Raw genomic sequence first — 26258 nt, 5'->3', positions numbered from 1 at the left:
TCTCATACGTTCAGAGACCGTGGCGTTCAAAGTGCGAAAGTGAAACGCCACTGAAACAAAACACAAAGTTTTTCATCAAACATATCCACTCAAGTCTGAACTGAAGTCACAGAAAATAAACTGACCATCTTAAAACATGTTTGGGTCCACATACAGCTGTGAAAAACACAATGTGTAATTGAAGTTACACATGTTAATGGGCAAATATGTACTTTTTTAATATAACAGTCAGATGCAGATGTTGATACAACTATGAGGCTACTTGAATATATATATATATATATATATATATATATATATATATATATATATATATATATATATATATATATATATATATATATATATATATATATATATATATATATATATTTATTATGATGTTCTGGACCTTCGCTTGAGTAAATTTTCTCTAAATGGACCTCTTAAAATTGAGTACCCCTGCTATACAGTGTTAATATTTAACGGGCCCCGGGCCACTCTGTACTGAAAAAATTGGGCCCCAAGGTCAGAAAGGTTAAGAACCCCTGCTCTAGCTGGTGTTGGTAAATCTCTAGGTAGTGTAAACTCTAGTGTGTTAGAGTCAGTAGTCATAGTTGCAGATATATAAAAAGACTATAATAGTTAGTCTCAAATATAGCTTGGTGGTAGATATGCTTCTATAGGCTTATGCTGCAGGGGGGACCGACATGATCCGCTGGGCGGTGAACATCACCCTTCTTCTCCTCTCCTTTTCCCTTCCTCTCTTCTCCATTACCATTTTTATTTATTATAAATATCTCATAGCTATCATTTTTGTCCATCGTTCCTGTAGTTTGTGCTGGCCCCCTTTTTTCTCTTTTGTGCATGTTTGCAGGCCGGAGCCTCGGGAGCTGCGTTCTGGCCTGCTGTCCCGGTCCCCCCCCCCATCCCCGGTCATCCCGTTGCTGCTTCCACCTGCCTATGTGGATGTCTGCTGTTTGCTGCTGACGCCCCCCTCCCCCTCTGATCATCCGGTTGCTGCTTCCGCCTGAAGGACTAGTGGAAAAGGGCCATAATTATACTTTCCTAACTTTACTTTACTTGCTTATTTTAGTTTACTTTACTTACTAATTATACTATTATGGTGCTTTTCCACTAGTACCTACTCGGCCAGCTTCTACTCGACTCGCCCCCGTCTTGTGCTTCTCCACTACGGGTGGAGGCGGGTGGAGTAGATACTTTTCAGTACCGTTTCTGCCGATGTTCAGAGCGGCTGAATCGGCCCTGGATCTGACGTCATCACAACACGCCACTGATTGGTCAGACCTTTGAATCAGGAAGCAGGAGTCAGCGAAAGAGCAGCCTGTGGCTTCCTCATTTTATTCAACAGGCAACGGCAGCAAAAGTCTGTTTCATGATCCAACTCTGAGGGTCAGATGTTCCTAAACCTGGTGCTGAGGAGAGAATTAAAAAGGGATCTAGACGGAGATAAGGAACGACCAGATCTCCCAGGAGATCTGTCTCTTCATAGCTGCTCACGGCTCCAGCTGACTTTTCAGCAGCGCCGTCGAACAAAATTAAAAAGTAAGCGTTGCCACTTGAAGCTTCTCTCACCCTCTCATTTTTTAACTTGATATCGAACACAAGCCACAGACCCAGCAGCACATCTATCATCTCCCCCAGGTTCTACATCTTTTGTGTTGTTGTCTTCTTCGTTTAGATCACACAATCAAATACGTCACAGCAGCTTCTCCAACCTCCTACTGCTGATCTGGGTGTCTAGAAACAAACGAGGACAAAGCGGGTGGAGGCGTGACGACTGACGAGTCGGGGGGCGCTGAATAGGTACTAATGGAAAAGCGCCATAACTTTTTTTAGATTGTGTCTAACGGTTTTATCTTGTTGATTTAATTGAGTTAGGTGTTATATAAATAAACATTTTCTTGTTCTGTATTTAATTTCAATTTTTAGTATTTTATTTTGCTGAAGTTTTGTGACATTTCCGGTTATTTTCACTACTTATTTATTTTTTACATTTTCTTCTATTGAAATACGTTTTTTTTGTTTTTGTATTTGCCTCATTTAGTATGCACTTATTTATCTTTAGTTGTACTTGGATTTATCTTTAATCTATCTGTTTTTGGTTGTTATTTGTTTTTTTTTGTTTTTTTTGTTTTTTCATTTTCGTTTTTTTTCATTTAGGAAAATTCATTTTCTTTTTTTCATTGTTTTCTGATTATTACTATCTTTAGTTTTTTATTTGTTTTTGTTTTTTTGTCTTGTTTTTCTTTTTAGTTGTTGTTCTTTGTACTTGTTATCTACTTTGTTATATTCTGTTTAACTAACATTTTACATTGTACTGTAAAAGTTTTATAGAAATGTATATTTGTACTGTTGGACCACAGGAAGAATAGTGGCTGCTGAGGCAGCAACTAATGGGGATCTGAAATAAATGAATAAATAACAGTCCAACTTCAGGTTCAGGCCTAAAAGGAGGAAGTGAACGTGATCAGAAACTCCTCCTGGTCTCCCTCTAGTCCAATCACCGGATGTTCTGGCTCCACAGTTAAAGATTTAGACCAGAACGGCGTTTTGAACCAGACTGTAAATATGTTTCTTTCAAGACATTTGAACACAGAAGTCAGCGGAATGAACTCGCTGTTGCCGCCTCTAGTGGTCAGTGGAGGAACTGCAACCAGCCTTCTGGACTCACCAGGGTCTCAGGTGTTTCAGTAATTCAGAGTCAATGATGATCTTCTGTCCTGGAGACAGAAACTAAGAGCAAACGTGTGATTAAATGGAGTGTAAATGTGGGTTGAGGGTGTGAGCTGAGCTGCAGCTCCATGACTCCATCTAGTGGTCCGATAGTAGAAGTGCAGCAGCTTCCTCACTGCTGTCGGACATGAAGCTGAAGAGAAGATCAGTCAGAGCTGGTCGTTGTACATCTACCATGACGTGTGTTTCCTCTGCAGATGAAGGTAGAAGGTGTGTGTGAGCTGAAGTGACTCCAGCAGCATGGATCAGTGTGAGGACAGAGAGGAGGGAGTCCTTCCCTCCAAAACCTCCCCCAGGGGAAAACCTGAGAGAGAAGAAGAGAGGTGAGATGATCTAACTGTCCATGACTCTTCTGCACGTCAGAGTTCAGCCCTCACGTCACCAAACACCTTTATTACAGGAGACCTGGACCTGGACCTGGACCTGGACCTGGACCTGGACCTGGTCCGGAACCTAAACCTGGACCTGAACCTGGACCTGGACCTGGACCTGAACCTGAATCTGGATCTGGACCTGGACCTGGACCTGGACCTGGGCCTGGTCCTGGATCTGAACCTGGACCTGGATCTAAACCTGGATCTGGACCCAGCTGTGTGTCCTTGAAGAGTGATGCATCAAAGGATATAATTTTATATTTTAAAGATATCCGACATTCTCCCTCAGTGATGTGAGTTTTACGTAAATGTTTCTGAAAAACATAATAGGGACTGAAATGTTTTTATTGTAACATGATTATTTTAGTCTTAGAAATATGTGTCTTGATAATTTTCAGTTCAGTTTTATCTATAAAGCATCTATTACAATACAAGTTGTTTCTAGGATCTTTCCAGAGACCAGAACATGACCTGACGTCACCAAACACCTTAATTACAGGAGACAGTCTGGACCTGGAACTGGACCTGGATCTGGACCTGGACCTGGACCTGGATCTGGATCTGGATCTGGTCCCAGCTGTGTGTCCTTGAAGAGTGATAGATCAAAGGATGCCATTATTCTTTTTAAAGAAGCTCCTGGTTTTCCTTCAGAGAGGTGACTTGTTTGTAAATGTTGTTTCTGAAAAACATAACTGAGACTGAAACGTTTTCATCGTCACATGTTTAAAGTGAACATTTCTCTGTTTTGCTGCCATTCTTAGACTGTAACCCTAACCCTAACCCTAACCCTAAGCGGCCGAAACGTCTGTAGATACGTTGGCATACCACTGAAGACAAGTCCAGAAATTTCTATTAGGTACCATTATTAATATCTCACCCGGGCCTCCAGGAGGGATAATACTTAAGGTTACCCTAAACTAGGAATTAATACACTCAAAACCGTCCTCCAAATAAACACATACCTGTCAACATTGGGCTGTGAAAAAGAGGGAGATTTTCTGGGGTAGCGGTTGGAATGCTCCACTCACAACATCCCCGCCCGTATAAAAACAAGACGACTTTTAATGAGCTTTAAATCCATAGCTACAATGAAATGTGCTAAAATGTACCTCCAAAAAGGATTCTACAGCCTTCTTGGAGCCAAATATGTTTAGTATTAATAACTGTTGGATGTTTTTGTTTATGTTCTTCTATTGACCACACTAACCGGAAGTGGGTGGACTCACACAGGTGTTTTTGATTTGTGATTGTCAATAAATGACTCAGGCTTGCTGGCTCCAGCTGTGAGTGCAGCGGCATATGCCAGTCAAACGAAGTGGATGATTGTGACTGAGTTATTTCCTCCGTTATGGTTTCCTATCGGCATTCCAGCCCTTAAACATGGCAGCGTCAACAGGTTATGGGCCCAGAAAGGAGTTTGGAAGCCGATGGAATCGTTTGTGTTTCGACGGAGATGAAAAGAACTTCGAGTTATGGGAGACGAAATTCCTGGCGCACCTGCGCCTGATTGATCTCAAGAGCACGATATTGGGTGAACCACCAGGTGACGAGAACGCGGAGGAGGACGCCGACAAGAATGAGCAGGTGTATGCTGAATTAATCCAGTTCCTGGATGACAAAAGTTTGTCCCTTGTGATGAGAGACGCTGCTGATGATGGCAGGAAAGCATTAAAAATCCTGAGAGATCATTATGCCGGTGCGGGGAAGCCGCGCGTTATAAGTTTGTACACTGAACTGACATCTCTTCAGAAGGCCGTCAACGAGAGTGTTACGGACTACATTATCCGCGCACAGACGGCGATCACTGCACTGCGAAATGCAGGAGAGACTCTGAGCGATGGATTACTGACTGCCATGATTTTAAAGGGCCTGCCAGAGGCGTTTAAGCCATTCTCTGTGCACGTTACGCAAAGTGATGAAACGTTAACCTTTGTGGAGTTCAAGACCAAGTTGAGAAGTTATGAAAGCACGGAGAAATTTGCGGCTGTCTGCTCAACTGAGGACAATGTTATGAAAATTGGTGAGAGGAGAAGAGCCGATGTCAGCTCAATCACCTGTTATTCCTGCGGCCTGAAAGGACACATGGCCCGGGACTGCGCAAAAAGCACGGAGATGCGCAGAGATCAGAGACGGTGGTGCAGTTTCTGCAAGAGTTCTGGGCATCGAGATGCAAACTGCAGACGGAAGAAGCAGGATAAAGCCAAACAAGCAGTGGACGGAGAGGACCACACCTTCGCTTTCATGGTTGACCAGGGCGCTCCTGTCTGCAGGATGAAGGAGGGGCCTTATGGTGGATTCTGGCGCAACAAGGCACATCGTGACAGACATCACCAGATTTGAGTTTTTCGACGCAAGCTTCAAGCCACAGAGTCACGTTCTGGAGTTGGCTGATGGGGTGAAAACCAGCGGAGTTGCGGAGAAAAGAGGTACTGCCAAGTTTCATCTGAGAGACATCAACGGGAGAGTTGTGGATGTGCTGCTGACGGACGCCCTGTATGTCCCGTCGTTTACGCAGGACATATTCTCCGTCAAAGCGGCAACTGCCCAGGGAGCAACGGTAATCTTCAAAGAAGGTCAGAACAGACTCATTCACAAAAATGGTGCAGCTTTTGACATTCATGTGTCTGACAGACTGTTTTATCTGAAAACAGTTAAAGGTATTGTGACATGAAAAACACATTTTTCTTGATTTTTTGTGTTTTGTTGGGTGTCTTGACATCAATTACACCCAAAAAACAACGAACTTTTAACATTCAGTGTATTGTGTGCTTTCTGGGGTTTTCCGCATAACTATGCAAAAACGGCTCATCTGGTTTGGTGGCAGACCGTGACGTAAAGGGCCGCTAAATCACCGCCCCCTCCACCCAGCTCCCTGCCTCCTCTCCTCTCCAGCGCACCATGAAGGCTGATTTATGGTTCCGCGTTACACCGACGCAGAGCCTACGGCGTAGGGTTACGCGGCGACGCGCACCGAACGCGGAACCATAAATCAGGCTTAACACGGAGCTGTTTAGAGCCTCTTCTGTTCTCATCACCGGGAGGAGAACTGCTAAGAAGACCCGCGGCCACTGACTGGACTTAAGATAAGGGGACACTTTATTTACATGCCTTTATTTTTATGATTGTTTTTGGTGGACTACTTCGCCGTGCTGCTTTTCCATGCATGCTTCGCCTGTTGCTCCCGGCTTAACTCTCCGACGCCGCTGTTAGGAGTCCGTGTGACCAGAGGACTCGACTTCCAGTCGAGTCCTCTGGTCACACGGACTTCTTCCCCGGGCTGTAGTCGCCCTGTCTGGGCTGTGTGTTGGTGTTTGTGGTTCGGTGTGCGTGTGTGTGTGTGGAGACGCCGACAGAAGCGTGTAGCAGGAGGAGGAGGAGGAGGTTTGGAGGAGGAGCGGCGCAATGATTGACAGGAAAGGGGGAAAAGGACCCGTTTTTCACGGCGCAAAAAAACACTGTAATAAAAAGCCCGGAATGGAGTGCTAGAGTGAATTTTTTCTTGTTAAACCCTTTTAGACACATTTGAGGGATGTTGGCCAAGACTTTTAATAGTGTTAAAAGCATGTTAAAAATGATGTTACAATACCTTTAAGGACCTAAGTGATGTTTGCAATGGTTGCTATGACATTCAGACGTGACATGAAATTTTAGGCCATTGTAATTACGATGATGTGTTGAGTCTGGAGAGTGTTGCAAAGGGTATGAAAATTAAGAACAAATCTGAAAAGTCTGAAATGAAATGTGAAGTGTGTATTCAAGGAAAATTTGCACAGAGCCGAAACCGAGAACCGGATGAAAAAGCAAAGGGTGTTCTAGAACTAGTACATGCAGACCTGGCTGGACCAGTACAGCCTGTAGCTAAAGATGGATTTAGATATGCTTTAGCATTTACTGATGACTATTCTGGTGCCATCTTTACTTATTTCTTAAAAGCCAAGAGTGATGCTGTTAAAGGTACAGAAAAGTGTATTGCTGATGTTGCACCTTATGGTAAAATTAAAACTTTAAGATCAGATAATGGAACTGAATTTACATCATGTGATTTTCAGTCACTGCTCAGCAGAAATTCCATTAGACATGAAAGATCAGCCCCTCATTCCCCCCATCAGAATGGGACAGCTGAAAGAAGTTGGAGGACTTTATTTGAGATGGCCCGGTGCATGTTAATTGAGAGTAATTTACCAAAAGAGTTGTGGACTTTTGCAGTTCAGGCTGCTGCAATTATTCGTAATTGGTGTTACAACAGACGGCTCAAGCAAACTCCATACACTGTGTTAACTGGAAAGAAGCCTGATCTCTCTCTAATGAGAATTTTTGGGTCAGAATGCTATGCCTACAATCATGATAAGAAAAAGCTGGATGCACGCTGTGACAAAGGGATTTTTGTAGGTTATGATAAAAACAGTCCTGCATATCTTGTCTTTTATCCAGACACAGGAAGAATACTGAAAAACAGGCTGATGAAGTTCATCACAAAGAAAGCTAATGAATGCTATACTCAGACAGATGAAGAAATAGAGGAGCATGTTTTGTCTAGAGAGAGAGTTGGCATGGAGTTACCAAAATCTGACCTGGTGCAAATAGCTCCACAAGAAATAAAAGATGAGACCAGTGACACAAATGTGAGCACAGATGGGGGAGAAAGCAGTCATATTACACGTTACCCAAAGAGAGAGAGGAGACCTCCTCAGTACTACACAGATTCTTCTCATGAGGTAAAATGTGTCGAGGATCCGGAAATTACTATTGACTATTGCTATAGAGTTGCATGTGGTGTCCCCCAGACAATGAAGGAAGCAATTAGCTCCTCAAAATCAGAATTATGGGCTAAAGCTATGAAGGAGGAAATGGATTCTTTGCAGGAGAATGACACCTTTACCTTAACCACCTTACCTGAGGGCAAACATGCAGTGGGGGGCAGGTGGGTTTATGCTGTAAAGGAAAGTCCTGTAGAAACTATTTACAAAGCTAGATACGTGGCAAAAGGCTACAGTCAAGTTGCTGGCATTGATTTTAAAGAAACTTTTTCTCCTACTGCTGATATGACATCTGTACGTAGCTTAATGCAGCTTGCAGCGCAGTATGATTTAGAACTACATCAGATGGATGTAAAGACTGCATACCTTCATGCCCCGATCGATTGTGAAGTGTTTGTAGAACAACCAGAAGGATTTGAAGTCAAGTCAGATACTGGTGAGAAATTAGTCTTTAGACTTAATAAATCTCTTTATGGTCTTAAACAGTCAGGAAGAAACTGGAACAAAATGCTTCATGATTATCTCACAGGAAATGGTTTTGTTCAGAATTCATTTGGGTTGATGACCTCATTATTGCAGCGAGTTACCGTTGTTTTTTGTCCAACAGAAGATATGGTGGCAGACATATTCACAAAATCTGTAACCAAAGCCAGAATGGCTAAATTTGTATGTTTCATTTTTGGTGTTTGAAATGATGGCTGTTATGTGATATGTGCTGGCAATCTAAGAACAAGTGGGGGTGTTGGATGTTTTTTGTTTATGTTCTTCTATTGACCACACTAACCGGAAGTGGGTGGAGTCACACAGGTGTTTTTGATTTGTGATTGTCAATAAATGACTCCGGCTTGCCGGCTCCAGCTGTGAGTGCAGCGGCATATGCCAGTCAAACGAAGTGGATGATTGTGACTGAGTTATTTCCTCCGTTATGGTTTCCTATCGGCATTCCAGCCCTTAAACATGGCAGCGTCAACACAGTACACCCTAACCCCAATAAAATACAATATACAATTGTACATACAATAATAACAAAAAACAATGCTGTCAATAATGTCATCTTCTACCACACACATACTGAATCACGCACTGAGGTGGTGGTGATGGTGGTGTGTGTGTGTGTGTGTGTGTGTGTGTGTGTGTGTGTGTGTGTGTGTTGTGTGTGTGTGCGTGTGCGTGTGTGTTGTGTGTGTGTGTGTGTGTGTCGGCGTGTGTGTGTGTGTGTGTGTGTGTGTGTGTGTGTGTGTGTGTGTGGGCGTGTGTGTGTCCAGGACTTCAATTTTCCAGGTTCCCTTTGTCCCCCAGGGACCTGTTGTAATTGTAGTTGCAGACTTTGCAGCTTCAATCACTGTCTTGGAGGAACATACTTGTGGCCAGGGCTGGTATGGTTTATCTTGCAAGAAAGGAGTGCGCAAAGAGTAGAATTATCCATACTCATTGTGTTTTCTGTGAAGATCTTTTTCACCATGCTGAATGACCTCTCTGAGCTTGCATTGCTGTGAGGGATGCAGAGCATTGCCTTCATCAGTGATGCCAGATTTGTAAAGCTCTCCTCTTTCCCTAGAAGAAAAACCAAGAATCTTCAACTCTCTCTTCCTGTGGGAGATCCTTGCTTGCTATGACTTGATACTCCACCAATTCTTCCCTCAGCTTTTTTTCAAAGCATTTTCTCAAACAAAACAAATTTTCAAATAACAAAATAACATATTTTAACCATTTTCCAGACAATAAAATAACTGAAGAAATCTGAAAAATGGTTCAAATATGTTATTTTGTAACTTGGAAATTTTAAAATATGTTTATGTAAAATATGCTTTGCTGATGAGAGAATATGTTTCTCTATTTTTCTTATTTTTGTGAGGGGGATATTGTTTTTCGGCACTACCTTGTTCTCTATAGCTGATATAACATGAATTACTCTATGTGGGATCAATAAAGTTCTTATTTTTGCCATCTGAGAAAATTAAATATATTATATTTGGTGCCTAACTGTTTCCCAAGTATATTAGTGCGTGTGTGAATGAATAAATGAGACGTAAAACGTACATTTCTTTATAGAAAGGCGCTTTATGAAAATAAGTCCATTTACTTGTATTAGTTTACAGCGCAGTCTTGAACATCCAATATGGCGGTGGCGTTGACGTACGGCTCAGCGCTTGATGGGGCGTCTACATAGCTTGGACGTAGGCAGTGACGTATGGCAAGCAAGGCACGTAGGGCGGGAGCTTTGGGTTGGGTTGCCAGGTTGTCAGGTACCACGACACATGAAACCCCATTGACTCATTTCACTTTAAAATTGGGAGATAAGCGGGAGAAATTACAAATCGGGAGCAGGGCGGGAGAAATGGTTGAAAATCCTGAGACTCCCGCATAAATCGGGAGTGTTGGCAGGTATGTAAACAGGGTCATCCTCTCAATAACTTCGGATTTACTTTAAAATACTAAATACCTTTCTTAAAATCTTAAATCTTTTTAGTTATCTTAAATAAACTTAAAAACTTCCGATTTACTTTAAAAGCGCAAATATACGCACTACACGCACCTGACACATCCCAACCACAAGGGGTCCCCATACCTCACTTACATTCATCTGACACAATACAAGAAGTCATCATACCTCATCTACACACACCCTAACCCGGACCCCAAATCCCTAACCGGGAATTTATCTCGGCAAGTAACCTAGCCCTAACACCCAAAAGCTCAACCTAACCCTAACCCTAACCCTAACCCACACCCGAAACCTAACCTTAACGGAACCCTCCCCCTAACCTAACCCTAACCCCTAAACCTAATCCCAACCCCTAACCCCTTAACCTAACCCTGAACCCTTAACCTAACCCTAACCCCTTAACCTAACCCCTTAACCTAACCCTAACTCGTAAATCTAATCCCAACCCCTAACCCCTTAACCTAACCCTGAACCCTTAACCTAACCCCTTAACCTAACCCTAACCCCTTAACCTAACCATTAACCTAACCCTGACTAACCCCCTAACCTAACCCTGAAAAAACCCCTGAACCTAACCCTGACCCCTAACCCCTAAACCTAACCCCCAAACCTAACCTTGACCCCTAAACCTAACCCCTAAATCTAACCCCTAAATCTAACCCCCAAACCTAACCCTGATTCCTTAACCTAACCCTAACCCCTTAACCTAACCCCTGAACCTAACCCTGACCCCTAACGAGCGTAGGCGGCAGAAGCGTATTGGTTCCCCTCAGGGGGCCGCAATCACTAACCTAACACTAACCCTAGCAGACTATAAAGGGGGTGTTGGAGTCTCTTCTGTGTGACTGTAGTTCACCGGTTTGTCCAACAGGGGGCATCTTTCTGCTGCGGTTGCAACATCATTTAGGGAGGAAGTTCTCCTCAGGTGGACGGTGTTGCTGGATGCAGGAGGACGATGGTTCCTCGAACCATGTGAACATTGATCTGTTGAGAATCTGGTCTTTGTAGACACTTGCTGGACCTTCTTGTACCACCAGATTGAAAGCTTGTACTGGGAGTAAGACGTGGACGTCCTCAGTCTCAGGAGGACCAGCCAACCTTTAACATGACAGGAAGCCCTTTAGTGGACTGTTTTCATCTGTTGAGACACATTGTCACGCAAGTTCCAGCTTCCTACACCCCTGCAGAGACAACACCTTGCAAGTAGCTTCAGCCTCATACCCCTGCTGGGACGACACCTTGCAAGTAGCTTCAGCTTCCTAACCCTGCAGAAACGAAGACTTGAACCACGGAAATGCCATATGATGGAGTTCCTGACTGACTATGGGCTAGTTCCAACTGAACGATCACATCTGACTGTAAATAGCTTTTAATTGCTTCTTGTCTTTCACCTTTGGTTTGTTGATCTTGCCATCTGTGCTTTGAACCTTTTGTATAAAAGCCCTGTTGTCAAACCTCTCTGGGTCGGCATACCAACTTCAGACACGATCTTTGCTGGTCCTGCTCACCGCCGGCTTACTGAAATAAAACTCTCAACCCCACAGCGGATTCCTGAACTGGATTTTATATTATTCTTAAACACATCCAAACATGACTCCATGGACGTACATACATCATGTGACCTAGTTCTTCATGATTCCTCCACAGAGTGGACCAGCAGATCTCAGAGTCCCCCAGTGGTCCGTCTGTCCAGCAGCATCAGACCCAGCTGGACTCCATCTTTCAGGTCTGTACATGACAAACTGCTTCTCCATCTGTTGTCCTGATGTCCATCTGCATGCTGGTCTCTGGAGACCAGTGGACTGTCAGTCTGTCCAACATGGACCTGATGTTTGTCTCCATGCTGGTCTCTGGAGACCAGTGGACTGTCAGTCTGTCCATCATGGACCTGATGTTTGTCTCCATGATTTCAGTTTGGTTGTGTCCTTCATGTGGTCTTCTGTTCCAGCTGCTGGAGGATGACATCGTCATGTTTGTGAAGGACGAGCTGAAGAAGATCCAGAAGGTTCTGAGTCCAGATTACCCAGAATCCTCAGAGAGTCTGGAGGAGGATGGAGATGAAGAGCAGAAGAGCGTCAGAGAGACATTCATGAAGATCACAGTGAAGTTCCTGAGGAGGAGGAAGCAGGAGAAGCTGGCCGACCTCCTGCAGAGCAGTAAGACGTTTCTCTGAACATCTGAGCTGCTGGATAAACCACACCCAATGTCTCAGTAGAACATTCACAGATCAGACACAACATTAAACCCACTGGAAGGTGGAGGAACTCAGCTCATCTTCTGTTAGGAACATCTCATTATTAGGGTCATTTATATCCCAGTAAATAACAATTTTATTCTAAAGAGTTGAACCGTGTGGATTCAATATTCAGTTCCAGCAAACACAAAACAAACACAACTTGTGTGTCTGAAGTGAGTCGTAGAGGAAACAGTCAGCACGTTTACACGCAGCAATTCAATCGGGTTGCAGATCGGATAAGACATCGTTCAGACTTTTAAACTGCATGTAAACACCTGAACCCGATCTAGTTCGGACCTATGTGGGACTGACTAACCGGATTCATTAACCAGGTTGGAGCACCTAGATAACCCAGTCGCAAACGGGTTGTTAACGCCATGTATACGGGGACATCTGATATTGCAGTCTGCGCAAGCTCGAGAATTTCCCAGGGTGGGGTTTTCCCCCGGGGGAGGGGATTCACCCGGAAGTGAAAGGAGACGGCGCATGCTCAGTAGTAGCACCCTGGGGTGTCGTCTGATTGCTTCAGGGGTGTCGTCAAAAAATTACCTATTCTGACATTTCATATATAAATACCGTATTTTCGCGACCATATGGGCGCCGTGTGGATTTGTGTCATTTATGTATTTAAAATACACACACGGCGCACTGACCGAAAAGGCGCCGTCTACACACACACACACACACACGCGCGCCGCAGAACACACACACAAGCACACAAGTGTGCGTATTTAAAAATAGAGTGGGAGCAAAACTTTGTTTGATTATACTTTATTTCAGCAGACATGTGCCCACACATCAACAATCCATCTGCAAACTGTGGCATAGCTTGCCCGGCGATGCCTTCCACTCTTGGTGAAACTGTTGTCCCTCAGTCATCCATTGCTCCCACGCCGCTCGCAGCCTTAAGGCTGATTTATGGTTCCGCGTTAACCAACGCAGAGATTGCGCCGTAGGCTCTGCGTCGATTTAACGCGGGGCCATAAATCAGGCGGCTGGAAAAGCCAGCTGGAAAAGTCTCTTTAGGCAGTCTTTCTTTTAAAAATCACCATAGTTTCTGTCCATCAGCGTGGCAACCAAGCACAACAGTGAACGATGACTTCTACTCTGGTGCAGTTATTGTGTTCAAGTTATTGATACAAAATAAACGGGACTTATGCATTTACAGTCAGAGCGATGCAGTGCGGTTTTTAATTATATTTTACTCTGGGGTGTCGTGAGATTTTATTCACTTTTGAAAGGTGTCATGACTGAAAAAAGGTTGAGAAGGGCTGTTTTAGACAGATTATTAATGGGAAAGCAGTGAGAATGCACTTTTTTCCTTAAAATGCTGTCCTTCACGACTGATTTGGAGCCTCGTGCCCCCTCTGAATATTTGCTCTGGCACCAACCCTGCACCACAGCCGGCGTCGTTCTATCATCACTGCAGTCAAAAGATCCGTTGTTCTTTTCATAATCAGCACTAAAAGGTACAGAATGCACGAAATGTAGGCCGCTGTAGCCTCGTCGAGGTGCTTGGACGCCATCTTTCTTTCTTCTTGTTGGTAAGCGGAGGTCAACCGGAAGTGGCTCTTCGTTGAAATGGTTACCTTGGGTACAGCGCCACCTAGCGTCATGGAGTCAGCCATGCTCTGCTTACAGTGGGTTATTCAATCTGATTCAGTCTGATCTGTGAACAGCATGTATACTCAGACAAGTGATCCGATCTTCTGCATGTCATTATCTGATACGATCTGCAACCCGATTGAACTGCTGCATGTAACCGTACTGACTGTTGTTGTTCCTCTGATTGATCGGAGGGGTTTTTGGGAGGAAAACGCTTCAATAATCCTCATTGAACGGCTGATCAGTGAATGTTGAAATGTTGATTCTTTAGAGGAAGTAGAACTTGATTTGGGCTGGTTTTAATCACTACGTGGTTTTCTTTATTTCATCTTTATTTAGAGATCGTTGCTGCCGTTTGTCAATCCAAACTCAAAGGTCAGCTGCAGAAGAAGTACCAGCATGTGTCTGAGGGGATCACTAAAGCAGGAAATACAACCCTTCTGGAGCAGATCTACACGGAGCTTTACATCACAGAGGGAGGGACCGGAGAGGTCAATGAAGAACATGAAGTCAGACAGATTGAAGCAGCTTCCAGGAAACCAGACGGAGCAGAAACAGCCATCAGACAGGAAGACATCTTTAAACCCCCACCTGGAAGAGGAGGACCAATCAGAACGGTGATGACGAAGGGAGTGGCCGGTATCGGGAAAACAGTCCTAACACAGAAGTTCAGTCTGGACTGGGCTGAAGGCAGAACCAACCAGGACATCCAGTTCCTGCTTCCATTCACCTTCAGACAGCTGAATGTGCTGAGAGAGGAGAAGTTCAGCTTGGTGGAACTAGTTCATCGATTCTTCTCTGAAACCAGAAAAATCTGCAGCTTTGAAGAGTTCCAGGTCGTGTTCATCTTTGACGGTCTGGATGAGTGTCGACTTCCTCTGGACTTCCACAACTCTACAATCGTCAGTGACCCCAGAAGGTCCACCTCAGTGGATGTGCTGCTGACAAACCTCATCAGGGGGAAGCTGCTTCCTTCTGCTCGTCTCTGGATCACCACACGACCTGCGGCAGCCAATCAGATCCCTCCTGAGTGTGTTGACATGGTGACGGAGGTCAGAGGGTTCACTGACCCACAGAAGAAGGAATACTTCAGGAAGAGGTTCAGAGATGAGGAGCAGCAGACCAGGATCATCTCCCACATCAAGACATCACGGAGCCTCCACATCATGTGTCACATCCCAGTCTTCTGCTGGATCACTGCTACGGTCCTGGAGAAAGTCCTGGAAACCAGAGAGGGAGGGGAGCTGCCCAAGACCCTGACTGAGATGTACATCCACTTCCTGGTAGTCCAGGCCAAACTGAAGAAGGTCAAGTATGACGGAGGAGCTGTGACGGATCAACACTGGAGTCCAGAGAGCAGGAAGATGGTGGAGTCTCTGGGAAAACTGGCTTTTGAGCAGCTGCAGAAACCTGAAGGAAACCTGATCTTCTATGAATCAGACCTGAGAGAGTGTGGCATCGATCTCAGAGAGGCTTCAGTTTACTCAGGAGTGTTCACCCAGATCTTTAGAGAGGAGAGCAGCCTGTACCAGGACCAGGTCTTCTGCTTCATCCATCTGAGTGTTCAGGAGTTTCTGGCTGCTCTTCATGTCCATCAGACCTTCATCAACTCTGGAGTCAACCAGCTGGAGGAAAAAAAGAACACCTCCAGGTGGTTTAAAACAAGAGCAGAGACTCAGCTCTATCAGAGTGCTGTGGACAAGGCCTTACAGAGTCCAAACGGACACCTGGACTTGTTCCTGCGCTTCCTTCTGGGTCTTTCACTGGAGACCAATCAGACTCTCCTACGAGGTCTGTTGGAACCAAAACAAAGAAGTTCACAGAACAATCAGGAAACAGTTAAATACATCAAGAAGAAGATCAGTAATGGTCTGTCTGCAGAGAGAAGCATCAACCTGTTCCACTGTCTGAATGAACTGAACAATGGTTCTCTGCTGGAGGAGGTCCAACGGTTCCTGAGGTCTGGAAGTCTCTCCAGAGATAAACTGTCTCCTGCTCAGTGGTCGGCTCTGGCCTTTATCTTACTGTCATCAGAAGAAGATCTGGAGGTGTTTGACCTGAAGAAGTTCTCAGCTTCAGAGGAGGTTCTACGGAGGCTGCTGCCGGTGGTCAAAGCCTCCAAGAAAGCTCTGTAAGTACCAAAAGACACATGTTGGACCTCTGCAGTGGAGGCTAGTTTCTGACTACGTCTGGTTTTACCTCCACATTTAATGTTTTCTTCACTTGTTTAGGTCTTTTTTCAGTACAACCTCACATGAGTGAGTTTGCGCTGGTTCTTTCATTTCCAGAGACTTTAATAACACATTAGACCTAAAATCACACACAAGCATGAACTCTGACAAGGAAACACTTTCATTTATGTTTGTACTGGGGAGGCAGGATGAGCTGAAGACCAGCAGAACAGTTGGAGACACAACTAAATTTTCTTCCACAACAGTGAAATAACCTGGTTGTTGTTCTTTTCTTCCATCTGCAGACTGAGTGGCTGTAACCTCTCAGAGGACATCTGTCCACTTCTGTCCTCAGTTCTCAGCTCTCAGTCCTACAGTCTGACAGAACTGGACCTGAGCAACAACGACCTGAAGGATTCTGGACTGGAGCATCTGTGTCCTGGACTGGAGAGTCCACATTGTAAACTGGAGTCTCTCAGGTGAGGATTCATTCAAGTCTTCTCCAGTTCCAGTGAACATGCTGCTAAACATGTCTGCAGAAGGACACTTGAGCAGAGAACATGCAGCAGACCTGTGTTGTGTGTCTGCAGGCTGTCAGGCTGTCTGATCTCAGAGGAAGGAAGTTCTTCTCTGGTCTCAGCTCTGACCTCCAATCCCTCCCACCTGAGAGAGCTGGACCTGAGCTACAACCATCCAGGGGAGTCAGCAGGGAAGCTTCTGTCTAGACTGGAGGATCCCCGCTGGAAGCTGGACATTCTCAGGTAGGACACTCTCAGGTAGGACACTCAGGAAGGACACTCTCAGGTAAGACACTCTCAGGTAGGAAACGCCCAGGTAGGACACTCTCAGGTAGGAAACTTTCAGGTAGGAAACTCTCAGGTAGGACACTCAGGTAGGACACTCTCAGGTAGGACACTATAAGGTAGGAAACTCTCAGGTAGGACACACAGCAGGGAGAAGGGGAAAGGCAAGACTAGATATACACAGGGGATAACGAAACACAAGTGCAGACAATCAGGGCGGATGGGAAACAGGAGGGACAGAACTGAAACTCAAACTGGGGGAAATGTCAAGCCATGACATTACCCCCCCCCCCCCCCCCTCAAGGGACAAATCCCAGATGTTCCAATGAAGCATCACAAAAAACCACCCCAGGGTGGGTGGAAAGGGCCCGGAGGAGGGCCCAGGCCAACTGTTAGGTTCAAACACTTAACATTCTTAACATCACACTTTTTGGAGACAAAAACAGACACAGTACACAGTAAGTATCTTTTGACTTGCACAAGGAGAGCAGTTGAAACGTTACAATCCCAACTAACTCTAACCCGTCTCTGCTGCTTCCTTTGCTTTTATTCACTCTGGGCACTGCCTAGGTTACATAGCTGACTGCGCCCCTAAAGGGAGGGGAAGGGGAGTGGTCGCAGTCAGTGGACAGGTATAAATTGTTTTTGTTCTTGTTCGTTAGTAACAAGAAGTTTTCTCTTCTCTGCAGACTTCTGCTTCATTCTGATAAACAGGAAACTTCTTGTGCAGCACTTTTTAATCACTTAACACAACATTCTTTATCAGTGTGTCACAGGCGTAAGCAAATTATCATACGTTCTGTTAATAGCGAGCATGATAACTTACTACTTATTTACAATAATTCCAACACCAACACATGGTCAAAGTTGTGGGGGCCGCCCTCGAGGCCGGGTTGACCGGCGAGACAGTTTGGGGGGTCGTCCTCGGGGCGTAGAAGGTGGGTCAGGGGGAACCCGAGGGACCGGCTTCGGGGGACCAAGAATCCTTTTTTTTTTTTTTTTTTTTTTTTTTTTTTTTACCTTGTCTGCACACATATTATTGATTGATACCATGACGGTAGAAACCAAAAGTGTATATATGTGCATTATTACTATATGTAATATATACATATATATACGCACACATATGCGTAGACATACATAAATATACACATACAAACCCAGTGTTTTTTTTTTTTTTTTTTTTTTTTTTTTGGGGGGGTGGGGGGGGGGGTTGACGACATCCACTGCCAATCCAGGAAGCAGGAACACACGGAGACACACGTCAAGCACTGGAAATCTGCAACAAAAAAACCACAAACAAAGCACGAAACCGGCACGGAGCCATCCAAAACACGAACAGCAATCGACCTAAATCTTGAGATCTGATCGCAGTCTGAGCTAAGCTATCGCTACCGCTACCTAAACCCAAAAACTAGAGAGCCAGCATGCAGGTGAACAAGCCAGTGTGTATGTCTATGTGTGTGTGTGTGTGTATGTATATGATCATGCATGTGTGTGTGTGTGTGTGTGTGTGTGTGTGTGTATGCATGTGACTAAATGACTATATGTGTGTGTGTATGTGTGTGTGTGTGTGTGTGTGTGTGTGTGTGTGTGTGTGTGTGTGTGTGTGTGTGTGTGTGTGTGTGTGTGTGTGTGTGTGTAATAAACCAAACAAAGCTCCACCTGAAGTGTATCTATAGTGGGGGAGGGGGGGGAGCAACCCCGCCACCCGCGAGACCAGAGGCCGACAAGGAAGAGCCCGGAACCCAGGCCACCGGCAACCCCACAGAGGGGAGAAGTAGGAGGGAGGCAACCCACCGCCTGCGAGGCCCCCCCCCCACCCGGCGGCGGCCGAAGGGGCCCGCGGGCGGGGCCCCCACGGCGCGGAAAGAAGCAGCCAGGGATCCCGCGGCGGCGGACCGCGACCCAGGCAATCCCCGGCCACCCGGTCCGGGCCGGACACGCGGCCAGGAGGCCCTCACCCTTCAGGCCAACGACCCCCACCCGGCAGGGGGCCAGCCTGCCCGGAGAGACAGAGCCGCCCCGGCCGCCGACGCGGGCAGGCGCACCCGTCCCCCACGAAAGTGGCCCTCCAAGACCAGAGGGGGCGCCCCGCCGTAGAGGCAGCGGGGGGGACCGGAGACGGGCCCGGAGAGAGGGAACCCCCCAACAAGGCGACACCCGCGCAGGCCCGACAACGGAGGGCCCCAGACCCAGGCATCCCATTCATTCATCCATTCACCTATTCGATACCTATACTAATAATAATATAATATACTATACATAATAATAATAATAATACTAATAATAATACTAATAATAATAATAATAATAATAATAACCATCTTTGTATAAAATAATATTGATAAATTATTAAGTTTTTGATGTCCTGCCAATGGAGGCTCAAATCCTCCATGGCAGGACCCTTCCATACCGCATTCCCACCGACACAGACATACAATCACGCACCGTTTCCCCCTCCCCGGGGGGATCCAGCACCGCCAGAAGGCACCCCAGGCTGCACGGCGGGCCCCTCCAGGCCCGGGTAACCCGACCCACCCGTCCCAGGCCCAGGCCGGTGAGGGAACGCGGGTGATGTGGGACCCCCTCCCGCCCCTTGTGTTGAGTGCATGTGATTAATGCCATAAAAACAGGGAGGAGGGAGGGCCAAGTATCGATTGACACAGACCCCCCCCCTCCCGAACTATGTGTCCTTGTCAAATGTATTTATTAAGTGTTGAATGTGCAGTGTCTATTTTGCTGTTAAAACCGTGAGGCGGGGAGTGCCAGGCCCCGCGGGACAGTGCCCCCCACGACCCGGACCCCCCGCCTTTCGCCTATGTGCGTATGAATCGTGTAGGGGGGGCAAGAGGGGGAGCGGAGGCCGAAGCCAGGAAGCAGGACCAGCAAAGCCGGCCCTGATAAGACACCCGCGTCCCCCCACCGGCCGTCCAGTAGACGGGGGCCGGCCCCCCGAGCCGGGCAAGGGCCCCACCGTACCTCCAAGGGCGCCCCCGGCGCCGCCGGAGCCCCCAGACGGAGGGGGAAACGGTCCAACATCCTCCCATTCATACTGACAACATAAGACATAGATACCTGGGAATGGTGCCACCCCGCCGTCGCGCCCGCCCGTGCACCCCCCGGTCAGGGGAGGCCCCCTCCCCGGACCCGGCCCCACCCCCCCCCCGAGGCCACCCCGGCGGACACCCCAAGGGGACCAAGAATCCTAAGTGATCCGGTCTTCTGCATGTCCCAAATCCCATCTCTTTTCTGCATGTAAACGTACTGAGTGGTCCCCTACCATCTAACCGGGGCCAAGCTCGATTCAGCAGACCAGCATCCATCCCCACAGCAGTGATGCCCCTGCAACAGAGATCCTCCCCCCCCAGCTCCAGAGGCTTCCAGCCCAGCTCAACAGCCGGTTGCCCCGGCTTCGGAGTTCCCTACCTCACCACCTTCAGAGGCTTCCAGCTACAGCCCCCCCCTCCATCTTTCCACCCCCCTTTCATCTTCCTCCTCCCTGCTCTCATCCCCCAACCTTCCTCTAACGCCATTTACAGCTGACATGAACAAGCTGGTTTCACTGGCAAATGCCAGTCTAGCCAGCCCTCTATTGGCGCTTTTCCACTAGTACCTATTTAGCCCAACTCGCCTCGGGACGGCTCGTCCCAGCTCCACCCGTTTTGTCCTCGTTTGGTTTTCCACAGCCAGGTGAGAAGTGGGGGGGTTGGGGTGAAGCTGCTGTGACGTACTCGATTGCGCAACCCCTTTGTTCGTGTCGCGCTGATGAGAAATCAGCTGGAGCCGTGAGCGGCTGAGAGTAAAACAGAGCTCCTGTGGATCTGGTCGTTCCTTATCTCCGTCTACATTCCTTTTTTTAATTCTCTCCTCAACCACCAGGTTTATGAACATCTGCACCTCAGAGTTGGATCACCAAACAGACGTTTGCGCTTTATAATAATATTGCCGCGAGCTGCGAGTCGCTTTTGCGCTGACTCCCGCTTCCTGATTCAAACGTCTGCCGGCACCGCCCCCCGACCAATCAGTGGCGTGGTGGGGGATGACGTCAGATCCAGGGCCGGCTCAGCCCGGTTAGAACCTCGGCAGAATAGATACAGAAAAAGTATCTGCTTGGCACGGCTCCACCCGCCTCGGCCCGTAGTGGAAAAGTACAAGACGGGGCCGTGGCGGGTAGAAGCGCTGAGTAGATACTAGTGGAACAGGGCCAGAAGACAGACAAAGACCAACCCCCAACAGGGAGACACCCGCGCGGGCCCGACAACGGAGGACCCCAGACCCAGGCATCCCATTCATTCATCCATCCGATTTCTATAATAATAATAATAATAACATAATATACTAACAACAATAATCATATTAACAATAATAATAATAATAACCATCTTTGTATAGTAATAATATCAATAAATTATGTTCCTCAGCACTTTTTATGGACTGTTAGCTTTTATTTCTTATTTCTATTTAAATTTTTAACTTTATTTTTTAATCTTACTATTAATGTTTTTACTGTGTTCTGTATGATGTTGATTGTAATTCAAGAAACCTATTGGATGCATCATATCATTCTGATATGATGTTGATCTCTTTGTATTTTACTTGCATTGCTCTTGCTGCTTGTCCCACACAGGTTTTATCTAAAGCACTTTGAGTTGCTTTGTGCATGAATTGTGCTATATAAATAAATCTGACTTGACTTGTTTCACCTTTAGTTGAATTTACTGAAACAAATTAAGTTTTGCAATATATTCAAATATTCCAACCTTCACCTGTATATTATGACATCAATAAATAACAGAGAACCAACACATGTTGCTGTCTTTAATGTATCCTGTCCTTTATTTGTTCATTATTGTTAGCTCATTGTTCATGTGTGTGCGAGTGTGACAGACGTGCATGGGAATAATTGTGAAATACGGAATCAACTGTGTTCTGGTCTGACCCCCCCCCCTCCTCCTCCTCCTTCCAGGGTGGAGCCTGCTGGACAACGATTTCTGACACCAGGAGGTCTGAGGAAGTGTAAGTGTGTTTTTATTCAACCATCTTCACTCGTTCATGAGTCCATCAGTGATCAATAACTGATCAATAATAACTGCAGCTGCTTGTTTGTTCTCTCCATCAGATTCCTGTCAACTCACCGTCGACACAAACACAGTCCACAAGGATATCAAACTGTCTGACAACAACAGGAAGATGACGTATGTGGGGAAGGATCAGTCGTATCATGATCATCCAGACAGGTTTGATTTCTGGTCTCAGCTTCTGTGTAGAGAAGTTCTGACGGGTCGCTGTTACTGGGAGGTCCAGAGGAGCGGAGCTGTTTCTGTATCACTGAGTTACAGAAAAATCAGCAGGAAAGGAGACTCTGATGACTGTAGGTTTGGATGGAACGATGATTCCTGGAGTCTGGACTGTTTTCCAGGTGATCAGTACCGTGTCTGGCAAAATAACAGAGACACATTCACCACCTCCTCATCTCCATGTCCAGTCTCTGGCAGAGCAGCAGTTTACGTGGACGTTCCTGCTGGAACTCTGTCCTTCTATGAAGTCGTCTCTGACAGACTGATCCACCTCCACACCTTCAACACCAGCTTCTCTGGACCTCTCTGTGCTGGAATTGGACTCTACTGGTCTGGTTCCTCAGTGTCTCTGTGTCCAATTTAGTCTCCAGAGTCTCCGGTCAGAGAAACTGTCTCTGTTGGATCCTGGACTTGGACTCTGGTTCTGGTTCCTCAGAGTCTCCATGATGATGATGATGATGATGATGATGATGATGATGATGATGATGAAGAAGGAGATAATCACCATTTATCTTTAGTTTTTTGGTTTATTGTATTTTTATTTGATCTTTTTCACATTTAAACATTAAATAATTTCCTGGACTGTTTAGATTTTTATCTCACTATTCTTCTTTTTTAATTGGTTCTTAATTCTGTCTAAATGTTTTCATGTTTGACTTCACGTTTAGATTCTTAAAGTCTTGTTTCTTCCCTGAAACAAAGTTTGAGCTTCAAATCTAAACATTTACATTTTACATTCAACTTTTCCAGTTTGTATAATATTTGATTGATTTATCTGATTGTTTTGATTTGAGTCCTTCAGTTTTCAAAGTTGTTGATGTAAAAATGAAGTGAGAAGATGGAAATATTCATGTAACATCCAACATGTAAAAACACCAGCAACATGTTTAAAAGTATTCAAGTACTCTTGAAACCAGTTTTTTAAGGAAAGGTGTATTTACTGCAACTTTAAAAACATGAGGTACATATCCTAAGTTTAGGGATAAGTTGATCTGGTCCAGTATTGTCGTACCAAAAAGAGAAAAAAATATGTCCATATTTCTGTGCAAAACATGTTTAGATAAATGTAAATGACCTTTTATGTTGCATGTCCTTGGCAAACATCAGAATGTAACATGTTTCCTGCTGGGTATTGGTCTGCTGCCAAAGGTCTGAATAAAACCATCTGAACAGAAAAAGTTTCATTTCTGTAACAACAAAGATGAAAATGTCACATCTTATCTGTCTAAAGTGTCTCCCAGACAAACTAATGAGAAGAAAGGACCTGTCCTGACGTGCAGGTGTGAGGCTTGTGACTTCCTGCTGACTAGAAAACAGTCTAGAAAATCCCTCGTGTCCTCCCAGCTGATGAAAGTCTTGGGCAGGTTGTGCAGAAAGATCAGCCTGGAGAGGAGCGGCTGCTGATCAGCAGTATCTCAGGTGGTAGAGCGGGTCGTCCAATGATGGGAAGGTTGGTGGTTCGAATCCCGCTCTGTCCCAGTTGCTGTCGTAGTGTCCTTGGGCAAGACACCTAACCCACCTGCCCCGTGTGAATGTGTTTGAATGTTTGGTGGTTGGAGGGGCCGTTTGGTCAATATGGCAGCCACGCTTCTGTCAGTCTGCAGGGCAGCTGTGGCTACAGACGTAGCAGCTGTGGCTACAAACGTAGCAACTGTGGCTACAGACGTAGCAGCTGTGGCTACAAATGTAGCAGCTGTGGCTACAAACGTAGCAGCTGTGGCTACAAACGTAGCAGCTGTGGCTACAAACATAGCAGCTGTGGCTACAAACGTAGCAGCCGTGGCTACAAACGTAGCAGCTGTGGCTACAAACGTAGCAGCTGTGGCTACAAAGGTAGCAGCTGTCGCTACAAATGTTGCAGCTGTGGCTACAAACGTAGCAGCTGTGGCTACAAACGTAGCAGCTGTGGCTACAGACGTAGCAGCTGTGGCTACAAACGTAGCAGCTGTGGCTACAAACGTAGCAGCTGTGGCTACAAACGTAGCAGCTGTGGCTACAGACGTAGCTACCACCACCAGTGAGAATGTGTATGAATGAATAACGGTCTCTGTAAAGCTCTGGGTTCCTTGAAGGAGCTAAATAAAACCAAGTCATTATTATTATCATTATTATTGGAGATGGTGGCGGTTCGGCCTCAACGCTGCTCCTTGATGGTGGACGACCTTGGAGTCACACACTCTCCTGAAACCACTGCTGGTGTCAGCCGGGCCTTTTCCTGGTCCAGGTCTGAGTCCTGGTCCAGGTCTGAGTCCTGGTCCAGGTCTGAGTGCTGGTCCAGGTCTGAGTCCTGGTCCAGTTCTGAGTCCTGGTCCAGGTCTGAGTCCTGGTCCAGGTCTGGGTCCTGGTCCAGGTCTGAGTCCTGGTCCAGTTCTGAGTCCTGGTCCAGGTCTGAGTCCTGGTCCAGGTCTGAGTCCTGGTCCAGGTCTGAGTCCTGGTCCAGTTCTGAGTCCTGGTCCAGGTCTGAGTCCTGGTCCAGGTCTGAGTCCTGGTCCAGGTCTGAGTCCTGGTCCAGGTCTGAGTCCTGGTCCAGGTCTGAGTGCTGGTCCAGGTCTGAGTCCTGGTCCAGTTCTGAGTCCTGGTCCAGGTCTTTTCCTGGTCCAGGTCTGAGTCCTGGTCCAGGTCCTTTCCTGGTCCAGGACTCAGACCTGGACCAGGACTGAGTCCTGGTCCAGGTCTGAGTCCTGGTCCAGGTCTTTTCCTGGTCCAGGTCTGAGTCCTGGTCCAGGAAAGACCTGGAAAGAAACGCAAATATGAGGAGCCATATCTTGCCTTTGGTTTCACCGGTACAACGGCGGGTGATGAGGAGAGACCACCGTGTGTCGTGTGTTTGAAAATATTAGCCAGTTAAAATATTAGCTAGTGATAGTTTGAAGCCAACCAAGTTAAAACGTCACTTGGAGACGACACATCCTGAGCACCAAGACAAGCCAGTGGATTTATTTCAGAAAAAAAGTGAATTGTCGTGAACAACAGAGTCTCTTCACAAAAGTCCGTGCCTCCAATGCTCAACTCACTTCAGATAAAGTTGCATACAGAGTTGCTCAAAGTAAAAAGCTGCACACTATTGTGGAGGAATTAATACTTCCTGCTGCTCTTGATATAGTTTCAACAATGATTTTTGAAGCATCAGCTAGCAAACTAAAGGCCATTCCTCTGTCAAACAATACCATCGCCAGGCGCATTGATGATATGTCAAAGGACATGGAGGAGCAGCATAATGAGAAGGCAGGAGAGCCGCTTAAATACAACAACATAAACATAAAAACCCGACCTCTCAGAACCCAGCTTTTTCCTGCGCTGTACGAGGAAATGGGCTCCGACGTCACAGCTGTTTAGTTTCACAGTGAGGCCCGATGGCCGTCACCTGGGAAAGCCTTATCCAGGGTCTTTGAACTGCGAGAGGAGATCTGCATCTTTTTGGAGGAAGAGGGTAGCAATCTTTAATGAGTTTAATGATAAGAAGTTCATCATGAAACTTGCATACCTCAGTGACATGTTTCTGAAACTCAATGAACTAAATCTGCAGATGCAGGGAACCCACACACACCTTCCACATCTGGCAGATAATGTCAATGTCAATGTCAATTTTATTTATATAGCACATTTAAAAACAGGTCGACCAAAGTGCTGTACAGTAAACATTAAAATGAAACAATACCAAAAGAAAATACAGTACAAAGTGAAGAAACAATGAAATCACTAACGTACTACGTTGATCAATAAAATAGTAATAAAAAATAGACGGCAAAGAACAGACACACAAAGTACACAATCACTTCTCACAGATGTAGGCCACTATTTACCGTACACCAAAAGCCAATGAAAAGAAA

General features: G+C 46.0%; 1 protein-coding gene across 1 annotated transcript in view; it reads left to right on the top strand.

Moving 5' to 3' along the window:
- The window catches only part of LOC133424433 (NLR family CARD domain-containing protein 3-like), a 28620-nt gene extending 5613 nt beyond the window's left edge, over positions 1–23007 (top strand). Inside the window, exons 2-11 of the mRNA XM_061715043.1 lie at positions 2934–3059; positions 3137–3403; positions 3610–3765; positions 11961–12039; positions 12262–12469; positions 14494–16285; positions 16631–16804; positions 16916–17086; positions 22098–22147; positions 22251–23007. Of these exons, the coding sequence (XP_061571027.1) occupies positions 2977–3059; positions 3137–3403; positions 3610–3765; positions 11961–12039; positions 12262–12469; positions 14494–16285; positions 16631–16804; positions 16916–17086; positions 22098–22147; positions 22251–22792 (3522 nt within the window). The 5' untranslated portion in view covers positions 2934–2976 and the 3' untranslated portion in view covers positions 22793–23007. The remainder of the gene's footprint in view (positions 1–2933; positions 3060–3136; positions 3404–3609; positions 3766–11960; positions 12040–12261; positions 12470–14493; positions 16286–16630; positions 16805–16915; positions 17087–22097; positions 22148–22250) is intronic.
- Positions 23008–26258: the final 3251 nt, after the last annotated feature.

Source organism: Cololabis saira, chromosome 23 (genome assembly GCF_033807715.1).
Source record: "Cololabis saira isolate AMF1-May2022 chromosome 23, fColSai1.1, whole genome shotgun sequence".
Lineage (NCBI taxonomy): Eukaryota > Metazoa > Chordata > Actinopteri > Beloniformes > Belonidae > Cololabis > Cololabis saira.
Note: the sequence above shows the minus strand (reverse complement) of the source record. Positions and strands in the feature narration are given on the sequence as shown.